Source organism: Zalophus californianus, chromosome 6 (assembly GCF_009762305.2).
Source record: "Zalophus californianus isolate mZalCal1 chromosome 6, mZalCal1.pri.v2, whole genome shotgun sequence".
In the NCBI taxonomy this organism is placed as follows: Eukaryota; Metazoa; Chordata; class Mammalia; order Carnivora; family Otariidae; genus Zalophus; species Zalophus californianus.
Window position 1 is genome coordinate 72,620,819 of NC_045600.1, and position 23,143 is coordinate 72,643,961.

Consider the following 23,143-nt stretch of genomic DNA (forward strand, 5'->3'; position numbering starts at 1 on the left):
GTTTTCCAGAGGGACTGTACCACCCCCCATCAGCTATGTATGATAATTGGATTTCTCTGCCTCCTTGCCAGAACTTGGTATTGCCAGTGTTTTTTATTTTAGCCATTCTGATAGATGTGGTATGGTATCTCTCTGTGGCTTTAATTTATATTTTCCCTAGTGGCTAATGATGTTAATATGCTTATTTATATGCTAATTTCTCTACCACATAACCTCTTTGGCAAAGTGTCTGCATGAGTCTTTTGCCCATTTTTAATTGGATTGTTTGCTTCCTTCCTATAGAAAGTTCTTTATATTCTGTATACCAGTCCTTTTGTGAAAATGTATTTTGCAAATATTTCCTGCTAATCTGTGGTTTGTCTTTTTCATTGTCTTAACTGTCTTTCATGAACAAATGTTTTTAATTTTGGTGAAATCTAGGTTGTTGATTTTTTTTTTAATGGATTGTGCTTTCAGCGTATTGTCAAAAATCCCTTCACCTAGCTCTAAGTCATGAAGATTTTCTCTTATATTTTCTTCTAAAAGAATTATAGTGCTTCATTTTACATTTGGGTGTATTAACCATTTCAAGACTATCCTCAAATTTTTGTGTAAAGGTGTGAGATTTAGGTCAAGTTTCAATTATTTGCTTATGAATATCTGATTATCCCAACACCATTTGTGGCTAAGACTATCTTTCCTCCATTGAGTTGCCTTGAAACTTTTCTCAAAAAATCAGTTGTCCCCACTTATGTGGGTTTACTTCTACACTTTTACTCAAAGCACAAAGTTGTTAATAATACTCTTTTATTTCCTTTTAGTGTCGAATCTGGGGTGTGGTTTTCTTTTTCATTCCTTACATTTGTAATTTGTGTCTTCTCTCTTTTTTACTTAGATAATTCTCACTAGGGATATACCAATTTTATTAATCATTTTAAGAAAATAAACTTTTAAATTTTTTATCTTTATTGTTTGTTTTGTAGTTTACTAGTTTGAATTTCTAATTTTTTTTCTCTTAGCTTATGTTGGGTTTAATTTATTCTTCTTTTTCTATCTTCTTTTGTCAAAAGCTTAAAGCAGTGTTTTTCAACTTTTCTTCTTTAAGAATATAAGTGTCTAAAATGTTAAATTTCCTAAGTGAAGGGGATTAAGAGTACACTTATCATGATGAACACTGAGTCATGTGTAGAATTGTTGAATCAGTGTATTGTACATCTGAAACTAATATAATACTCTATGTTAGCTACATTGGAATTAAATTAAAATAAAATAAAATGTTAAATTTCCTTCTATGTACTATTTTAGCTACATCCCATATATATGTATATTTTTATATACTGTAATAAAAGTTATGTGAATGTCGTTTCTCAAAATATCTTATTATGCTGTACCGCCCTTTTCTTTCTTATATGATGTAAGATGAAAAAATGTCTACATGATGAGATGAAGTGAGGCGAATAATGTAGGCATTATGACATAGCGTTAGTTTACTATTGACCTTCTGACAATATGCCAGAAGGGGCTCATCTGGCTTCCAGACTACAGTTGATCACAGGTAACTGAAACCACAGAAAGCAAAGGAGGTTAGGAGGAGGCTACTGTATTTTAAAGTTTAGAGCTTACATTCCAAGTACTTGAAAGTTTCTAGAGACATTTTTTTGCAATTCATTTTCTCAATCAATTTCACTTTGGTCAGAGAATAAATTCTATTTAATTTCAGTCCCTTTAAATGTATCAAGAACTTTTTTGTGGCCAAACAGATTGTGTGTGTGTGTGTGTGTGTAAGTATTTGCTCTACACAGTAGGGTTTGGCTGGAGCCTCAGCTTCAGGTTTGGGGCCAGGCTGCAGGTGCCGGGGGAGCACTGTGCTTTTGCTGCACAGAAGTAGGTGGCTGAGTCTCCAGGCTGGGGAGCCGTGACGTGCAATGAAAATTGTTTGGCACTTACATTGAGGGAAACTGTGAATCTTCCATCCTTCTTTGTTCTTTCAACCAAGAGCGTGGCTAGCAATAATTCGGGGCCTTTACCAGGGTACTGTCGGTACCATAGGAAGTAGTCAAATGCACTGTTCTCATAAGTACAGTTCAGAGTAGAAATCTCTCCTTCCCGGACTGTCAGAGATTGAGGGACCTGTTTCACCTGCTGCTGGCCACTCTTATTACTCTGTTGGCCACTCACCCCTGCTTAAAAAGATAAGAAAAAGTCATTAGGTCCCCAAATTTATATTTCCCTACCTGCATGAGGTTGTCTGTATCCCAATGTCCTCATCCCCCCAAATTAATGACATATCCTGGAGTTTCTCCTCCACAACTCACAGCCTAGTTGAAGCCATAAAATTAAAATGGATGTTCTCAGGATCCTGGCCATTCCTCCTGATACCAAAGCTCAGTGACAACTCAGCTAGTCCTCTGGTCTTCCTAGCCTGCTAGGACGCTAACTTGAAGTTCACACCTGTTTTTAATTCCTGCAACAGGCCCCGCCCCTTCACAAATGCATTTACTTGAAGCTATTTCTGTCAAAGGAAGCACTTCCTCATTTTGCCCTAACTTAGAATGGCTGAAAATACTTTCACTGGGAACCAAAGATTTCCTTCTTACACACAGATTAGGATGAGTTTAGAATATCTTTCCTACAAAACCCCTCTTCCTTTTCCTCACACCTCCTAAAATGTTAAAAATCATATACTAAGTCAGCTTAATATGTCAATAAATATTACATTTATGGTGGGGAAGAGAGGGACGCCTATGAAGCTACAAGATCAGCATGTATAGGGGCATTTCTTCTTTTTTTTTACAAGTACTAATTAAAGCCTATTAAAGACACACAAAATGCACCATATCCCATTACAAGCTAGGGTAATGGAGCAGAGCATAAAGAATATATGGTCTCAAGAGGGCACATTCTGCGTGGAGCACTGGGTGTTATGCACAAACAATGAATCATGGAACACTACATCAAAAACTAATGATGTAATGTATGGTGATTAACATAACAATAAAAATAAATAAATAAATAAATAAAAATAAAAATAAACAACAACAAAAAAGAATATATGGTCTCTTTCCCCTTAGGGAACTTAAATTTTATTACAGTCTTTCAGATATGTCCATATTTTACATGATCCTAAGGGATTCTGCAGATTTAGGAAGACTTGGAGCCTTGACCATCCAGTGTGCATTAACACTCAATCCAGTTAGCATTAACCCTCAACCTGAGTTTGAGCACACGTTGAAACTTTTCTTCACATTTTGTCCTTATGGGTGAAATATGAAAATATGAAGAATCCATTTGGCTTTAGATGTTAACACAGCAGGACACAGAGACAGAAATTGAGGATAAATTCCAAAACAAGCTAGGGTAAAAAATGGTGATCTGCATTATAAATAATAGAAATTAGAAGAAATAAGGAGCACATATTTTTTCTGAGGCACAGAGAAAATTTTGTATCTGTATTTGATATCATCTCAAATCTAATAAAAAAATAAACATATCACAGTCCAGCAGGAGCCAAGGATAAGAGTCCCCATTCCTCATTCTACAATCTAATCTCATTCTAGTCCAGTACCATAAAGAGATTTTTTATTGTTTGCTGAATTTGTGATGTGTTTTTTTCTTTTTCATTTTTCATTCATTAATGCATATCTTCAAAGTATATGAACCGACTGCCTACTAAGTGCCCACTACATCGACAACACTTGGGTCTCATTCATCAAAGAGACATAGTCCTGATCTTCAGTCAACATAGTCAGTACTCAAGTATAGCCAGATAAACGCTTACAAAAGAGAACTGTGTACCTTTACGATGTGACCAAAAAAAGAGTAATGAACTCTTGTTTCTGGGCCCAGAAAGAGAAGAGTTCCGATGGAGGAGATGCTTGAACTGGGACTTATACATCAATAGGTTCCTAGCAAAAATAATGGGATAAGAGAATTCTAGACACACATTAACTCAGTGATTGGAAGTTGGCTGTGTATGGTGAAAACAACATAAATTCATATTAAAGAAGCTAATATGGCCCTGACCTTGAAGAACAAGGTGTATTATTTAAAAAAATTGTTGCTTTTCAAAGTCATATTTTTCAAACTATTAGACTGGAACAAACACAGATACTCTTGAGGTAGATGGATGGATATGTAGGTAGATAGATAGATACATAGATAGATGATTGATAGATACAAATTTAAGCAAAGTAGGAGATAATAGCTCATTAAATTTCTTTAAAATATTAGTTCTGGCTAGCTGATGATCCTGTGTGTGTGAGACCGATGTTAATCTTCTCTGAAGCAGCATTGCCTCTTGGTGGCCATATAGAAAAGTTACACTGAACAATTTTATGCAGCTTCTTAAAACTTTGTGTTCAGAAATCCCTGGATCAATCAGAGCACTGAAGTAAGAGGCTGAGTCTTCTTGAGCCAGTGATTTCTTCAGATGGAGGAGATTTTGTTCTTGTTGAGTTCCCCTATGAAAGCTTTATGGCTATTTACTGAGGTTTATCTCAGATGGGTCTCGGGGTCCTGGTTGTGATGCTGGACCTACCAAGAGGCAGCAGGGCTCCCGTCAATCTCACCTGCCCTAGGGGCTTTTCAGATGCAGAAATTGGCCCTCAGGCTGAGTCACTGCTTGGGCTGTCCTTCTTCCAGTAATACCAACCTCAGATCAGGGAGAGCCCTTCATATTGAAGAGAACAGGTCCTTAAATAAATTCTAATGTAGACAGTTGTTTTATATCTTTGCCAAAATGTGATATAGTCACCTATTTTTTTTCAGCTAACATAATAGTTGTGTAATGATCTCATTGTGGTATTACCTTGTGTTTCTCTGATGACTAATGATGTAGGAAGTTTGGCAAACTTTTTCCATGAAGAGTCAAATAGTAAATATTTCAGGCTTTGCAGGCCATTCGGTCTCTGCCACAACTACTCAACTCTGCCATTGTAGCATGAAAGAAGCCACTGATAATACATAAATACATGAGCATTGCTATGTTCTAATAAAACTTTATTTGCAAACACAGATGGCTTGCTAGATTTGGTTTGTGGGCCATATTTTGTTGACTCCTGATGTAGAGCATCTTTTTATGTGCTTATTGGTTCTTCCTATATCTTTTATGAGAAGTCTGCTCAAATATTTTGCCCATTTTTAAACTGGGTAATTTATCTTTTATGGATTTTTTTTAATGGCGTGTTCGTGATTCAGTGAAGAATCTTACTGCTATGTGGACACAATCACCCATCACTACACAGTCCACAATTGCTTTGAAAATTCTGACTTTGGAACCAGTGACTTAGCAGACATACAGAGCAATAAACATCATGATTCAGACTAGAATGAGCTACAAAGAGAAATTCATTTTCCCATAATCACAAATGTTGATTTTATGAGTTCTGATATCATATCAACTAATGCTGATGTTGAGTTTCAAACAAGAACAGATGTTCTTGATGTTAGGTTTGTTGTGGGTATAGGGGAAAATAGTAAAAAACTTAAAATTTTTAAATTTTTCACAAGAAATATTTCACAAGAAAATATGCACTAACTGCCGTCAAAGGATAAAGCAAACTGTGGTGGGATTTATGCTCTAGAGCTCCCCACAAAATCAGGTCATCTGAAATCTGACCCTTGCTAGGCCTTTTCCCTTTCCTTTTCAGGTGCACAAATCCTTATCTCAAGGTGTGCCTCTGGGGAACAGGATCTAAGACAATGGGTATTTAAGTTGTTCATTATTTTCTATTGGTGGAAAAACAGTCATACTCTTATAATCGTGGTATCTTCAGTAGAGGTGATGTGTCCAATGTGGGAAGCAAAGACAAGAGAAAAAATTAAATTTCCTTACCTCCTACAGCCCATTGACAAGTCCTTGAAACAGGGAGAGTGACCCTCTGGTAGCTCAGCTGCCTTGATGAGGGAAAAGGCAATCTTAGCTTAACATTATCCCAAACCCCAGGATCCTGTGAGTCTACTTTAACATACAAAAATTCCTTTGGAAACTTCCTTTATCTCTACCCCCCAAGACACATGTTGGCAGTCATCCTCCAAGGATATGACTCACCAATATACATCTGAAGGGTCTCATGACTAGGGTTTTACTAGACAGTAATAAATGACCTTTTCCTAATGATAGCTAGCCCCCTCAAGGTCCTGGAAACCTTGCTTCCAAAATTCCTTAGAGACTTACGTTATCCCTAACCCCCTCCCAACTTGAAAGTATATCATGGGCCGCTCCTCCTGACCCCGGTGCGGCTCTGTCTGCTTTCATAAAACCACCTTTTTGCACCAAAGACGTCTCAAGAATTCTTCCTTGGCCATCAGTTTTGAACCCCAACCATTTCCTAACTCAAAACTACACTGTTGGACTTTGTAAAAATCAACACTAGTGGTGTTTTCTGTTAAAGAGTCAGAAACATAGAGGCGGAGCAAGATGGCGGAGGAGTAGGAGACCTAGATTTCATCTGGTCTCAGGAATTCAGCTGAATAGGGATCAAACCATTCTGAACACCTACGAACTCAACAGGAGATCGAACAGGAGAGTAGCAACAACTCTCTGAACAGAGAAGCGACCACTTACTGGAAGGTAGGGCGTGTGGAGAAGTGAATCCGAGGCGATATTCGGGAGGATAGACGGCGGGGGAGGGGCCTCCGTCGGCCGCTTCTGGCAAGTGATAGAGCCGCGGAGCACAAAATTGGACCTTTTAGAAGTTGGCACGGCGGAGGGACGTCGCTGCAGTGGCTAAGCGGGGGGTGGAATCCTCCCGGGACAGTGTGGTCTCAGGACCCTTGGGGTCACAGAGAGACCGGGGGTGGTGCCTGAGTGCGCCAGAGCTCCCAGGTATCAGAGCAGGGAAGCTGGCTGCAGATACGGAGCAGAGTCGCGGGCTCTCAGCTCGGGGTTGCCATAAACTGTGATCTGCGGCCCAGTCGGGGCACGGCTCCCCCAGCAGGGACCCAACAAGCAGCAGATCCGGGGAGACTCCCCTTCCTTCCCGGGGAGGAGCGGTGCGGGAACGCACTGCAGGGATCTGCTGGGTTTGGAGACTCCGCGCGGGGTCGGGTGCCAGAGATAGCAACGCTCGATCACAGGCCGGGTGAGCACGGAGTGCGGCCGGAGACCGGGGACACGGAAGTGACTGCTTTTCTCTGGGGGCACACTGAGGAGCAGGGCCCCGAGTTCTCAGCTCCTCCGAGTGGAGATTGGGAGGCCACCATTTCTGCCCTGGTCCTCCAAAGCTGTACCGAGAGCTTGCAGGGAACAAAAGCTCCTGAGAGCAAAACGGAGAGCTTCCTTAGCCCGGACCGACAAGGGCGGGGCAATTCCGCCTCTGGCAAAGACATTTGGAAACCACAGCAACAGGCCCCTCCCCCAGAAGATCAGCACGAACAGCCAGCAAGCCAAGACCAAGTTGATCGATCAAGGAGAATGGGAGAACTCCAGCGCTAGGGGAATACTGCACATAGATTCATGGCTTTTTTTTTTTTTTTTTTTTACCATGATTCATTATTTCATCAAAGTTAATTTTTGTTGACTGTTTTTTTTTATTTTTCTTTTTCCCTTTTTCAACCAACATCTTATAAATCCCTTTTTTAAAAAAAAAAAAAACATTTTTTATTTTTCATTTTTAGAGTCATATTTTATCCCTTCATAGTAGTTACCCTTATTTTTGGCATATATATATAAGTTGTTCTCTCTTTAAAATTTTGAGGTACAGTTTCTTCTAACAGATCAAAATATACCCTAAATCACTAGGGTATGGCTTTGTTCTAGTCTCCTGCCTGATCACATTCTCTCCCTTTTTCCTTTTTTTTTTTTCTTAAATCTTCTTTCTTTTTTCAAACAACTTATCTTACCAAGTCCTTTTATAAAATCTTTTATAATTTTCATCTTTACAGTCATCTTCCATCCCTTCATTGTATCAACCCTTATTTTGTACATATATGTCTTTCTTCCTTTAAAATTTTAGGAGGCACTTTTTTCTAACAGACCAAAATACGCCCAAAATCTAGTGTGTGGCATTGATCTATGCACTAGCCTGATCATATTTGATCATATTCTGCCTTTTTTGTATTGTTTTGTTTTTGTTTTTATCTTTTTTTTTCTTTATCTCTTTCTTTTTTCTTTCTTTCCCTTTCTTTTCCCCTGGTTTCAGGTCTTTTCTGATTTGTATACAGTATATTTGCTGGGGACGTTGTAAACCTGTTAGCATTTTGTTCTCTCATTCATCTATTCTCCTCTGGACAAAATGACAAGACGAAAGAAATCACCTCAGCAAAAAGAACAAGAGGTAGTACCGTCAGCCAGGGACCTACTCAATACGGACATTAGTACAATGTCGGACCTAGAGTTAAGAATCATGACTTTAAAGATACTAGCTGGGCTTGAAAAAAGCGTGGAAGTTATTAGAGAAACCCTTTCTGGAGAAATAAAAGAACTAAAATCTAACCAAATCGAAATCAAAAAGGCTATTGATGAGGTGCAATCAAAAATGGGGGCACTAAATGCTAGGATAAATGAGGCAGAAGAGAGAATCAGCGATATAGAAGACCAAATGATGGAAAATAAAGAGGCTGAGAAAAAGAGAGAAACAACTACAGGATCACGAGGGCAGAATTCGAGAGATAAGTGATACGATAAGACGAAACAACATTAGAATAATTGGGATCCCAGAAGAAGAAGAGAGAGAGAGAGGGGCAGAAGGTATATTGGAGCAAATTATAGCAGAGAACTTCCCTAGTTCTCAAATAACAACAAATAACGCAACATATTTTAAGAAAAAAGAAAAAGAAGAAGATAACAGGAGAGGAAGAAAAGGGGAGTATGTCAGAGGGGGAGACGAACCATGAGAGATGATGGACTCTGAAAAACAAACTGAGGGTTCTAGAGGGGAGGGGGGTAGGGGGATGGGTTAGCCTGGTGATGGGTATTGAGGAGGGCACGTTCTGCATGGAGCACTGGGTGTTATGAACAAACAATGAATCATGGAACACTGCACCAAAAACTAATGATGTAATATGTGGTGATTAACATAACAATAAAAAAATTAAAAAAAAAAGAGTCAGAAACATAGAGATGAGCCTTAGTCTTCATTTATTTTGGATAATAACTCTAAGAACAACTAATGCTTGATTTGAGAAAAGATATGGTATTCCTGTCTTTAATCATTAATCCTCTCCAGAATACACGGTTGTTTTATGATGACGATACATGGTGTGTTTGATTAATTGTATCTGGGGCAGGGTTAGGCTAAAAGCAAGATGATGGCTTTCTTTCTTGACGGAGAAAATCAAGGTACCTCAAAGAAAAGTTTAACTTTCGGCTATTCTCTGTGTAGGCCTATTCTATGTGCTAGTAACATGAATAGGAGGCTGTACATTCCAGAATGGCAGTGTGAGTAGATCTGACGTAGTTTTGGAATGTTGGTGTGGTGAGGTCCAGAGCCAACAGCCAAGGAAGAATTTTTGAAATGTCTTTGATGCAAAAAGGTGGTTTTATAAAAGCGCGGAGACAGGACCTGTGGACAGGAAGAGCTGCTGCCCTGGGATTGTGAGGGGCAACTGATTACATACTTGGTGGTTGGGGGAAATAAAGGTAAGGGAGGTTCCCAAAGGACCTTCATATGCTAAAGAAGACTCTCAGGATCCTGGAGGCCTTGCTATTGTCAAACTAAGATTGTTTTTGCCTTTAGTGAGGAGTCAACATAAGGACAGTTGGGAGTTCCCTGGAGGAATATTATACTCTGCCTGCCTCAAGTATTTGTCAATGGGCTGCAGGTTATAAAGACATTTTTATCTACATTTCTTTCTATCTCTGTTTCCCACATCAGATCCACGGATACAGTCCCCAAAAAAACAATCATAACTGGTGGAAATTATTTTTTAAAAATTAAATTCTCTGGACATTGTCCTAAGGGTATACAACAAATAAAAAGGGCATGTAGAGAAATATTTATTCAGGAAAATCTACTAAATCTCTAAGAACAGAAGGTGTCTATGGCAATGGAGCCATGACCCACTCCCCACCCCCCTTACCCCAGCTCGGGATGATGGAAGCTCATGCTGGGTGGGTATAACCAAGAACACAGGGGTCCTTGTCCCCCCAACTCCTGATATAGGGCTACACTATCTCCCTGGGAGAGGCTAACTGCCAACATCTCTTATCTCCCCCAGCTTTTTGTTACAGAGGCTCCATTGCAAGCAAGAGAAGCCACAGAGTGCCTACTTTTCACCCCACTCACAGGGCAGAAAAGCAGTACCCCAGGCATGACAGACTGAGAATACTGGGTCCCTGTTGCACTCACCCCAGCTCACTCATAGAGTGGTGGTTCCATGCTGGAAAAGGCAAGCCAAGACCAGAAGCTACTGCCTCCACCCAACACACTGCTCATAAAGCAAGAATATCACTAGGGGAAATGCAGACCACTGTTCCTTCTCACAACTCCAGAGTAGTGGCACAGAAGTTATGCCCAGGGAGAGAAGCAGCTATAAGAACAGAGCTCTCCCATAGAGAAGACTTTATCTGGAACAGAGCATTAGGAAGTTCAAGTTTAAGGGTACTTCTGAAAACAGCAGAGATTTTTGGTTGTAAGCAATTAATAGAAGTCAGGTAGCTCAAAGACAGCAATAAGCTAAATCATGAACTAGCTAGAAATTTTACAGGAAAGAGAGCTAGGAAGAATCCTCCAGGGGTCAGAACAAGCCTCAGTGATGAATCTAAAAGACTACCTCTGCAAGGGGGCTTGGAGCAATTGATGCCAACTGAGATATTGTTGAAAATGATGGAACAATCAGCCAACACTTAATTGAGTCTAGTGACAAGGTGTCATACAAACAGGGCAGAGACCTTACTTACCACAGATCAGGGAAAAGGACCGTCAAAGAGTGTCTTGCTAAAACCACTATCATATCTGCATGTCTGGACACATCCCCAAGACAGTGTCCTCCTAGGACCAATGTCAGAGGCTGCGCAACGTGGGAAAAATTGGCTTAACTGAATGAGTCAAGGCACCAAACAAATAAACAAGCAAACAGCAAACCCTAAAAGGGGTGGGGAATGGAGATCCAGAATTGCTATAATATATATGGCCTGAATAATGACCCCCAACGATATTCAGGTCTTAATATGCTGGGTATCTGAATATGTGAATGAATATGGCAAAAGGGATTTTAGATATGTGATTAATATAAGGATTTGATATGAATTATCCTGGATTATCTGGGTAGGCCCAAAATAGAATTACAAGTGTCTTTATAAAAATGAAGTAGGAGATTTGACTCCAGAAGAGGAAAGAGTTGTAGTAGAAGCAAGAGGCTGGAGTGATTCAAAGACGTGTCATGGGCCAAGGAATCCAGGTGGCCTCCGGAAGCTAGAAAAGGCAAGGGAATGGATTCTCCTCCAGACCCTCTAGAAGGACTCAACCCTGCGGAGAACTTTTACTAGACAGAGAAACTGATTTCAGACTTGTTGAGTCCAAAACTATAAAAGAATAAATTTGTTTTGTGTTCAGTGACCAAGTTCATATATGAACATTCAGCAGAAAATTTTTTTCTTTGCTTTGCTGCACTAGTAGGATGGGATGCAACTATTTGCAATTGTCTGTTGGGACACATTGTGCTAAGAGAGACCTGAACACTCCTGAGACACCCAGCTAAGCTGGATCATTGTCTAGTAACATCTTTATTGGAGGGATTTCTTTTTTCTTTTTATTCCTTTGACTTTTTGCCCTTTTGGAGTCCAGCCTACTGTGGCTTAAATATTTATTTTAATTCTGTCTTCTTATTAGCTACTCTCCGTGTTCCAAGTTAGAGGTTTATAGTGCAGAAAAAAAGACACCAGATTGAGAAGGGAAGATGAAGACCAAAGTCCCAAATCTGTAGGACCAACAAGCGTCTGGTTCCAACTCTGCAGATGCGGTAAGGAGTGGTAAAGCTGTACAGATGCTGTGCGGCGGGCTCCTGATCTGAAGGCGGCTGGAGGAGCCCAGCCCAGCTGAGGGTTTGTGCACAAGCTGTGGCCGCCTGGGGAGCACTGTGGCTCCACCGCACAGAAGTAAGTGGCTGAGTCTGTGGTCTGGGAAGAGGAAATGTACAGTGAGCTGCGGCGTTCCTTAGCGACTGTCGTAGAGTTTAATCTTCCATTCTGCTTTGTCCCTGAAGGAATGTAAAACAGGTGCATGAGGCGGCCCCCAGGATCTTGGCGATACCAGTGCACATTAGTCGTAGAGGTGGAAAAATTGCACTGCAGCGTGGAACTGGCTCCCTCCTGGAGACTCAGGGCCGGGGGCCTCAGCTCCACCACTGCGCCTGTCACACCTGATGAGAAAAGGAGACACAGGCAAGGTGATGGTCACTGTAACACCTACAAAACCTGGAAAACGTCCCCACAGATTATGCGCATAGAAAGTCTGCAAGGCTTGTAAGCCCCTTCCCTCCTCCTTCCTTCCTTCCTTCCTTCCCTCCTTCCTTCCTTCCTTCCTTCCCTCCTCCCTCAATAATACTGCAGCTACCAAATCCTTTCAGATTCCCACGGGGGACAATCCCAACTCACAGCAAACCTGGGTGCACAAAAGTCCCAGCACAGTGACAAATAGCCTCTTCATGATGCTTTGCCTTGTTGACCAGGACGTTTTTCACCACAAGATCTGTTTAACTAAACCCTGGGGTGTGCGTGTCACCACTAGGATCTGGAACTGTTCCTGTTTCTGTGACAAATCAGCCTCACCCAACACACACTGCTCTGGCCCGGACCTCTACCACATGCAGCCCCACCCTCAGCCCACTGAGAAGGGGCTGGATGGGGGTTATGACTTCAGGAACACTTGCTGGTAATCCTGGAAGTCACATCATGAGGGAAGGAAAGGGGGAGGCCCCCCTGGGGAGGGAACCAGGCTTCATCTAAGCTAATGGGGGAGGGAGATCACAGAAACAATTTCCACATTTTAAAATCTAAAAAACAAGCAAGCATTCTGACAAAAAGATGTTTACTCACCTATGAATTAATTATGTGAGAGTCATTTCAGTTGTGCCAAATAATAAAAACATAAATGTTATATATTACATACTTAATGAGTTCCTATTATTGGAATATGTGCAATATTTATGGCTTGAGGCTCTCCTGGAATTACCAAGACTGGTGGTAAATATTATTATGAGAACTGAACCTAATAAGACTGTAAGTTGTGAGGAAAAAAAATAGGATCAATTTGGACATTATTTCTACATATTCATTTTGCTGCTTAATATTTTGTTTTTCTAATTCTTGGCTGTAAAGTTTCCTGTGATTCATACTTGCAGTTCAATGAATCTCTTTTCTAATTTCTCTATCTTCCTCTTTTCCTTCCATCTTCCTCCTCAGTGTGCTTCTACTTCTTCATATTCTCCTTTTTTTTCCCCCCTTAGCTTCTCTGTCTTCCCTCTTTTTAGTTTTCTAGTTGTAGGTAAGAGACAGAAGGGATACTAAAGAAAAGGTGGCATGCAATGATTTAGAAGTAATTTTGGATCTGTGACCAGAAGTTTCTATTTCTCCCGATCCAGAAAATTCTTAGGCAGGAAAAAATAAACAAATCAGAAAAACCTGATTTCTGAACTTGGGAATTCATCTTCCCTTTTGCTTTATAGGACTCTCTATTTGATCTAGAAGTCTTTTCTGATAGAGGCAGATTAAGGTAACGATGCAGATAAAGATCATAACAATGTAAACACAGATATATGCATTACAGCTAGAAACTTTCAGTACTTGAATCAGGGAATAAGGCAGAACTACTAATTGAAATGAATATTCAGCAAGAAGCATGTTTCTTATATGCTGATAATGATTTAGTTTTTCCTTATACACAATTATTCTGCCTTCTTTTACTACTTATTACTAGTACTATTCACAACTAGGTCCTTCAGCATAGTCCTGGTTTAAGAAAACCTATAGTGCCTCCTATGGGCTAGAACCTTAACAAACACCTCTTACTTAGCAGGTGTACATGGCTCAGTCCAGCCATCCTTGGCAGGGGTGTACCTGTGGATTGACTTGAAACCACAGAAGTGTCCACAAGGATGGAGAGAACCATGGATTGGACCATGATTCCCTCATGGTCCTTTTTTATGAAAATAAATACTTTCATGTAATATATTTTTAGGTAATGATATGAAAAAAATCTATTTAATTCTTAGCTAGGAACTTATAAAAAATGAAGCTCCAATGTGATTTTTTCCCCAATGTGATTCAATACAGTTTAGCCAACGTATTTAAGAGTGTTCCAGGCCTGGGAAAATACAAAAATGAATTAGCCACTAGATCTCCCTTCCGAGAGCTTGTGATAATAGTGAGGGAGACAAATTATCTCTCAAATGGAATAAAGGCCTAGAGGATGCAGCCATAAAAGCATGCCATAAATACTACACGAACACCAAGACAGCAACAATTACTTTAAGCCTCTATTTTGGGAGGGAGCTCAGTGGAGGATATGATACTGTATGCCTTCTATGCAAGTGACAAGAGTGGAGAGTAACAAAAGCAAAGATGGGCGATCTTTGAACGGTGGCCTCTTATTTTAAGTACAAAGAACAGAGAAGATGAGCAAGTATGTGGACAGGACCACTCATCACACACACACACACACACACACATACACAGACACACACACCCATGAGTAAGTGTATTAAAGCATTCAGGTGTCTCCGTAACTTGGCTCTGGGCACAATCTGTAACCTTAACTAAGATACCGTTTAGGCTCAGGGAAAAGGGCTTATTCACATACCTTAACAGTTGCCTCTGAAACTGTATTTGACTATCAGAAAAACTTGCGAACTGTGTTGCTGTAGATATTGATTTGGAATTTGGGGGGATCTGAGGTGAGAGAAAAGAAAAATCAATGAACTAACCTGTTCTTTCCTTTCAGATGGCATGGATACAATACGTTCTTGCATAATGAAATATTATTTCCCGGGAGCGCTAAGGATCCATTTTCTTGCTTCTCTATGTACTCATCTGTGGTTCTGAAGGCTGCTCACATCAGCATGGGACTCAAAACAGTTGCTCATGGTGGCTGGAACACTTTGCAGAATTTACCAATACTACTTTAAGACGATGCATATTTATTCTAGACCAACCTGCATAAAAACTGGTGTTATTTACTTTAGCAATTAGATGGACATTGACACCAAAACTGTGAATAACCTTATTTTTATAAAAAACACCTATAACCAAGCTTAAAATTTTTAAATAAAATTTCAGTTTTAAGTACATTTTATTGAAACTGTTGATTATTATGTTTTTGTATTTTGCTTTTTCGCTTTGATAATTTTAAAAGAAAAATAACTGTTTGAAAACATATAAATATAATTTCAGTTTGTGCTCTTGTCTCAGACTCTATAAATAACAAGAACCCTTCAATGAATCATGGAACACTACATCAAAAACTAATGATGTAATGTATGGTGATTAACGTAACAATAAAAAAAAGAATCCTCTGCAGATGGATTTGGAGTTTCAAGGAATGGAAAACGAGGCCCTCCATATTTTTACTGAAGTCAAGTGATCTGCAGACACTGAAGATCAGGTGACTTGCTCAAGAATATTGCAAATGTTTACTAACGGCACGGTAAGAACAACTGTAGAGAAAAAGATGATGAAGGATTCACTAATTATTGTTGGGCATTCAACGGGTATTAGAGAAATTGAATTAGAGGAGAGAAAAAGAGGGGAGCCGTAACCTGGGTGTGTCTGATAAAGAAAAAGGCTGGTCACTCATAGAACAAACTAGCCCAAGATTTCACATGGAACTCCAGCATGACAGTATGTTTGATTTAGGGTGTCTGTTATCAAGGACCACGGGATAAAGAAGGCGCTTTTCCCTTCGTTCTAAAGGTCACCTGTATGTATTCTCATAATGTCAGCTTTAATTAGGTCCATTCTCAAATATTTTAGTCATAGTGTTGAAGTTCTTTGAGGAAAGAAGCCTCTCAGGATCCTAGTAAAATATTCTGGAGATAATTCAGGTTGACATAAGCAACTGTCCTGGGTTTCTGCAAAGCAATTCTCCGATCTGCCCTATGCAGACGCACATGGCCAACCCCAAACTATCTTTGCCCATCACTATTTCAAGGGTTTTTTTATTATTTTTTAAAGATTTTTATTTATTTATTTGAGAGAGAGGGAGAGAGCATGAGTGGGGAGGAGGGCTAGAGAGAGAGGGAGAAGCAGACTCCCCGCTGAGCATGGAGTCCAACGTATGTGGGACTGGATCCCAGGACCCTGGGATCATGAGTTGAGCCAAAGGCAGACGCTTAACTGACTGAGCCACCCAGGTGCCCTCAAATGACATGAGAGCAAGTAATTTCCTCCAGCTTGTTGAAAATCCTATGGCTTCATTCCCTCTAGAATCCTGACTCTAGAGGGTAAAAATGCTGCACTTCAAAAAACAGCGGTCTTGCCTTTGCAAAATGAGGGGAAAGAAAAAAGGAAAAATATCTAAGATGTCCATAGAAACCAAACACTTCCCAGGATTCTGTATTCTCTGCATTGTTTATCTTCACAGAACATGTCAACGTCCTGAAAATAGTTCAGGCTGAGACCCTGGGTCTTGTTACAATGTCTCAGGAGGTTTGCATTCGGCTCCCCCTGCAGTCCCAGGCACTGTGTCACTCACAGCGCAGAAGTACACAGCTGAGTCGCTCCAATGGGCTGAGGGTTTCTTCAGGTGGAAAGAGGTTTCACTGTCCTTAAATTCAGCCTTGAAACCTTTGATACCTTGAACCTTGGTGTTCCCTGATCCGTACTGGAGGAGAAGCTGGAGGCCTTGGTTGGGGTACTGCATGTACCAGTAGAGATAGGGCCGAAGAGAAGAGTAGTTGCACCTCAGCTCCAGAGGGGATTCTTCAGGGACAGCGACATGGGCATCAGGCTGGGTCACCGCCTGGGCTCCGGTTCCTCCTGAAACATCAATGCTGAGTCAGTGAACTCCGCTAAAAGAAAAAGTGTATGTTCTGAGTCAAACTAGAACAATGTTTTATTTGTGGACAAGGAAATTAAATGCAATGTTACTCACTTAGGAACAGAAGCACCCCAAGCGTCAAGATGAACACGAAGGTCATGGCTGAGCACTGAAGAATCAGGGAGTTTCTTTCTGGGAAATTCCTCACAAATAAAATAAATAAAATAAAATCTGATGACTGGGGTACTTGAATCCAGATGGCTCTGAGGTTGAGGAGGAATGATAGGGGATTTAGATTCCTTCTTAGGGGCTATTAGGAAGAGATGCTTTCTGGGCAAAACCGTCTGCCCCTGATGTCTGAGATTCTTTACATGTCATTGTCTAAAACTGCCACCAGAAGACCTCTTTAAGCTGCAGGGAAGTGCTCGCTTCGGCAGCACATATACTAAAAAAAAAAGCTGCAGGGAAAAAGGTTTTTGTGGGCGTATTCTGAACTTTCACAGAAAAACTATTTCCAATTTAGGCAACAGCGCCCTCTAGGGCCCAAACAGAGCTAAGGACACATTAATGTTTTTTGTGAACCTTCCCCACATGTTCCTGACCTTCTATGGTTGAATTTCCAAAGCATTATGATTATGTACAGAGAAGGATCTATGTTTCATAGGCCCTGAAACTTACAAGATGGGGCTTTTTATTTTTTATGTTTTACTTCAAGTTTTTATTTAAATTCTAGTTAGTTTACATATATGGTAACATTGGTTTCAGGTGTAGAATTTAGTGATTCATCACTTACATATAACACACAAAGCTCATCGTATAACAAGTGCCCTCCTTAAAACCCATCACCTAAAATGGGGGCTTGTTAAAAAAACACAAAATTTTTAATAAAAATTGGGTATAAAATATGTGTTATGGTGATCGCTATGAAATGTGTAAGACTGATGAATCAGACCCATACCTCTGAAACAAATAATACATTATATGTTAAAAAAAAAAAGAAGATAGTAGGAAGGGAAAAATGAAGGGGGGTAAATCGAAGGGGGAGACGAACCATGAGAAACAATGGACTTTGAGAAACAAACTGAGGGTTTTAGGGGGGGTGGGGGGATGGGTTAGCCTGGTGATGGGTATTAAGGAGGGCACATATTGAATGGAGCACTGGGTGTTATACGCAAACAATGAATCATGGAACACTACATCAAAAACTAATGATGTAATGTATGGTGATTAACATAACATAATAAAATAAAATTTGAAAAATAATTTTTAGAATGAAAACTAAAATCACAACTTACAAATTTTATAAAACAAATACCACCATCAAAAAATCTAGAAAAAATACACATTTTATTATGTAATTTATGTAATAAATACACAAATCCTTTTATGTAGTACTTTTTGTATTTATGTAATAGTTTTTGTTCCTTTGGGTTTTGGCTCCATACTTTTTAGTTTTCTCTTCATTTGACAATAAATTTGTAATACTTCCTAGATAGAAAAAAAAGATAATTCAGTCTTTACTCCTAGCATGATTGATCACAAATTTTTTTTTTAATTCACAGTGCATTATGATAATGCTACATAAGTTTTTAGGATTATAGTCAAATTTTGGAAAACATCTATTAAGTTACTATATACCGTAAGATTTCATTACATTTCAAGTTTTCTTATGCTATAACAAACCTTAAATATTATGAACTGATGATACTCATCAACCAGTTCATTAAGTCTGAATAGTTTCCTATTGCTGTGTAGCAATTTACCACAAACTCTGTGACCTAGAACAATACCCATTTATTATCTCACAGTTTCTGTAGGTCAGAAGTTTGGGCACAGTTAAGCAAGAACTCACAAGCCTATAGTCAAGAAGTCAACTAAGACCACTGTCTTGTCTGAAGTGTGGGGGTCCTCTTCTAAGCTCATGTGGTTTTTGGCAGAATTCATTTCCTTGTATTTGTAGAACTCATGGCAACTTGCTTCTTCAAGCCTAGCAGGAGAATCTCTCTGATCTCAGGAAAAGCCTAAGCCCTCTTGTAAAGAACATACCTGACTAGATCAGGCCCACCAAAGATAATCTCCCTTTTGATTAACTCAAAATCAAGCTTATTAGGGGCTTTAATTATGTCTGCAAAATCTCTTTACTTTTGCCATATAACATAATTTACTTGCAGAAGTGGCATCCATCATATTCTAGGTCCTGCCCACACTCAAGGGGAGGAGATTGTACAGGGCATATACACCAAAGGGCAGACCTCTTATGTATCATCTTAGAATTTGCCTACCACAGTTGTTAATGTCTTCATTGTACTGGTGTATTATGAATTTTACATTATCCCCATAAATGTAAAAAGTTTGTGACCAATCAGCAAGAAATTAATAAAAACCTTAACAGATACAACTGGGCAAGGCCATTTTAGACCAAAGGAAAACATAAGCAAAGCCATCCTCCAGCAAAAGGTAAGGAATCAGGTTTGTATAGAGTGGAGTGCCCAGATACAGTAACAGGAGGCAGTAAAACTATGAAAGTCGATTGGAACCAGCTAGGAAGGTAGGATATAGTTTCAAACACTGGAAAGTTGCCAACGTAGACCATCAGGCCTTTAAGGAAACAAAGACTTGTTAATGGACATTAGCAAAGGAACCACAACACAGTGTAATATAAAATAATTAATATTAGTGTCAAATAAAATTTTGTTTGAAACTTGTCTCTGATGTTTAGCCTGTGAGCTTTTGCTAGCAAACACTTAAAAATATACTGATATGACCCTGAGCCACATATATAAGCCCCACTAAATCCAAATTAAATGTATCCTTAATTCAAGTTCACCTTAGCCAGTTCAAGTATGCTTGTGGCCACTTTATCAGCACCTGATAGAGTAGAATTGCAATGAGAGGAAGTGGGAATGTAACAGCAGGAGTTTTAACTGACTGTGGTTATAATATCTTATTTTTTGAAAAATTTACAAAATGTATGACGACATGAGCACATTGCTAGGGCCCTTCCCAGGGTCTTGGAAAGAATCAAGTAAGGGGCCCTGAAGTTTAAACTTGATTAACCTCACATTAATTCTGCCTCTAATCACAAAAACAATTGTTTAGGAATTATTTGTTAGTATATACTTCATAAGGAATATCTTAATATAACAACCTTTTGGGTTACTAATTTTATTCTTCATTTTAATATGAATAAACTTAGCTTCAGAGAAGTTAAGTGAAATTGTATAAGATCATAATACTTTTAAGTGGCAGAGCAGGAATTACAATCCAGATCTAACTCCAGAGCCCGGTCTTATCTCTAGTCTCCTCAGTCAGCTGAAAGCCTAATTGAAGCCAGATAAGTAGATGGGATTTCCAAAGTACAGTGTTCGGATTGAGAAGAAAAGAGGGCCTACAGCAGGAGGAAGGCTCATGATGTGGAATAATCAAAGTTGATTAGTATAAAAGGACAATGCAGAAGATCTCCCAGATCTTGAATTTTTTTAAAGATTTTATTTATTTATTTGTCAGAGAGGGATAGCACAAGCAGGGGGAGTGATAGGCAGAGGGAGAAGCTGGCAGAGGGAGGGGCAGACTCCCTGCTGACCAAGGAGCTGGACTCTGACTCAGGGCTCAATCCCAGAACCCTGAGATCATGACCTGAGCAAAGGCAGACGCTTAACCGACTGAGCTACCCGGGTGTCCCCAGATCTTGAATTTTTAAATGGGAGTGCAGAGTGCCAGAGAGAGAAAGTTTTCAAAAAAGGAAAGAGTGGATAGCACTGTAGGAAGTGACTGATCTAAATGTGTTAAATAGCATGGGCATCACTGGGGGCTACTCCGAAATGCACCGTCTCAGACACTACCCAAACTTCCCGAATCAGAATTTATATTTTAGTAAGATTCATGTGCATGAATTTTGAGTTTTGAAAAAAACTCACCTAGTTTTTTTTTTTTTTTTTGGAGATGATGAAAAGGGTTTTTTATTGTTATGTTAATCACTATACATTACATCATTAGTTTTTGATGTAGTGTTCCATGATTCATTGTTTGTGCATAACACCCAGTGCTCCATGCAGAACGTGCCCTCTTTAATACGCATCACCAGGCTAACCCATCCCCCCACGCCCCTCCCCTCTAGAAACCTCAGTTTGTTTTTCAGAGTCCATCCTCTCTCATGGTTCGTCTCCCCCTCCGACTTCCTCCCCTTCATTCTTCCCCTCCTGCTATCTTCTTTTCTTTTTCTTAACATATATTGCATTATTTGTTTCAGAAGTACAGATCTGTGATTCAACAGTCTTGCACAATTCACAGCGCTCACCATAGCACATAGCCTCCCCAATGTCTATCACCCAGCCACCCCATCCCTCCCACCCCCCACCACTCCAGCAACCCTCAGTTTGTTTCCTGAGGTTAAAAATTCCTCATATCAGCGAGGTCATATGATACATGTCTTTCTCTGATTAACTTACTTCACTCAGCATAACACCCTCCAGTTCCATCCGTGTCATTGCAAATGGCAAGATCTCATTCCTTTTTATGGCTGCATAATATTCCATTGTGTATATATACCACATCTTCTTTATCCATTCATCTGTCGATGGACGTCTTGGCTCTTTCCACAGTTTGGCTATTGTGGACATTGCCGCTATAAAGACTGGGGTGCACGTACCCCTTCGGATCCCTACATTTGTATCTTTGGGGTAAATACCCAGTAGTGCAATTGCTGGATTGTATGGTAGCTCTATTTTCAACTGTTTGAGGAACCTCCATACTGTTTTCCAGAGTGGTTGCACCAGCTTGCATTCCCACCAACAGTGAGTGTAGGAGGGTTCCCCTTTCTCCACATCCCTGCCAACATCTGTCGTTTCCTGACTTGTTAATTCTAGCCATTCTGACGGGTGTGAGGTGGTATCTCATTGAGGTTTTGATTTGGATTTCCCTGATGCCGAGTGATGTTGAACACTTTTTCATGTGTCTGTTGGCCATTTGGATGTCTTTGGAAAAATGTCTGTTCACGTCTTCTGCCCATTTCTTGACTGGATTATTTGTTCTTTGGGTGTTGAGTTTGATAAGTTCTTTATAGATTTTGGATACTAGCCCTTTATCTGATATGTCATTTGCAAATATTTTCTCCCATTCTGTCGGTTGTCTTTTGGTTTTGTGGACTGTTTCTTTTGCTGTGCAAAAGCTTTTTATCTTGATGAAATCCCAATAGTTCATTTTTGCCCTTGCTTCCCTTGCCTTTGGTGATGTTTCTAGGAAGAAGTTGCTGTGGCTGAGGTCGAAGAGGTTGCTGCCTGTGTTCTTCTTTAGGATTTTGATGGACTCCTGTCTCACGTTTAGGTCTTTCAACCATTTGGAGTCTATTTTTGTGTGTGGTGTAAGGAAATGGTCCAGTTTCATTCTTCTGCATGTGGCTGTCCAATTTTCCCAACACCATTTGTTGAAGAGACTGTCTTTATTCCATTGGACATTCTTTCCTGCTTTGTGGAAGATGAGTTGACCATAGAGTTGAGGGTCCATTTCTGGGCTCTCAACTCTGTTCCATTGATCTATGTGTCTGTTTTTGTGCCAGTACCATACTGTCTTGATGATGACAGCCTTGTAATAGAGCTGGAAGTCCGGAATTGTGATGCCGCCCCCTTTGCTTTTCTTTTTCAATATTCCTCTGGCTATTCGGGGTCTCTTCTGGTTCCATACAAATTTTAGGATTATTTGTTCCATTTCTTTGAAAAAAGTGGATGGTATTTTGATGGGGATTGCATTGAATGTGTAGATTGCTCTAGGTAGCATTGACATCTTCACAATGTTTGCTCTTCCAATCCATGAGCATGGAACGTTTTTCCATTTCTTTGTGTCTTCTTCAATTTCTTTCATGAGCATTTTATAGTTTTCTGAGTACAGATCCTTTGCCTCTTTGGTTAAATTTATTCCTCGGTATCTTATGGTTTTGGGTGCAATTGTAAATGGGATCGACTCCTTGATTTGTCTCTCTTCTGTCTTGTTGTTGGTGTATAGGAATGCCACTGATTTCTGTGCATTGATTTTATATCCTGCTACTTTACTGAATTCCTGTATGAGTTCTAGCAGTTTTGGGGTGGAGTCTTTTGGGTTTTCCACATACACTATCATATCATCTGCAAAGAGTGAGAGTTTGACTTCCTCTTTGCCAATATGGATGCCTTTGATTTCTTTTTGTTGTCTGATTGCTGTGGCTAGGACTTCTAATACTATGTTGAATAGCAGTCGTGATAGTGGACATCCCTGCTGCG

General features: G+C 39.9%; 1 gene segment (V, D, J or C); it reads right to left on the reverse strand.

Annotated features, from left to right (window-relative positions):
- The window catches only part of LOC113908991, a 394,892-nt gene extending 377,811 nt beyond the window's left edge, over window positions 1–17,081 (reverse strand). The window contains 2 exon segments of the C gene segment in view: window positions 16,608–16,891; window positions 17,007–17,081. Of these exon segments, the coding sequence occupies window positions 16,608–16,891; window positions 17,007–17,052 (330 nt within the window).
- Between the last annotated feature and the right edge of the window lie 6,062 nt (window positions 17,082–23,143).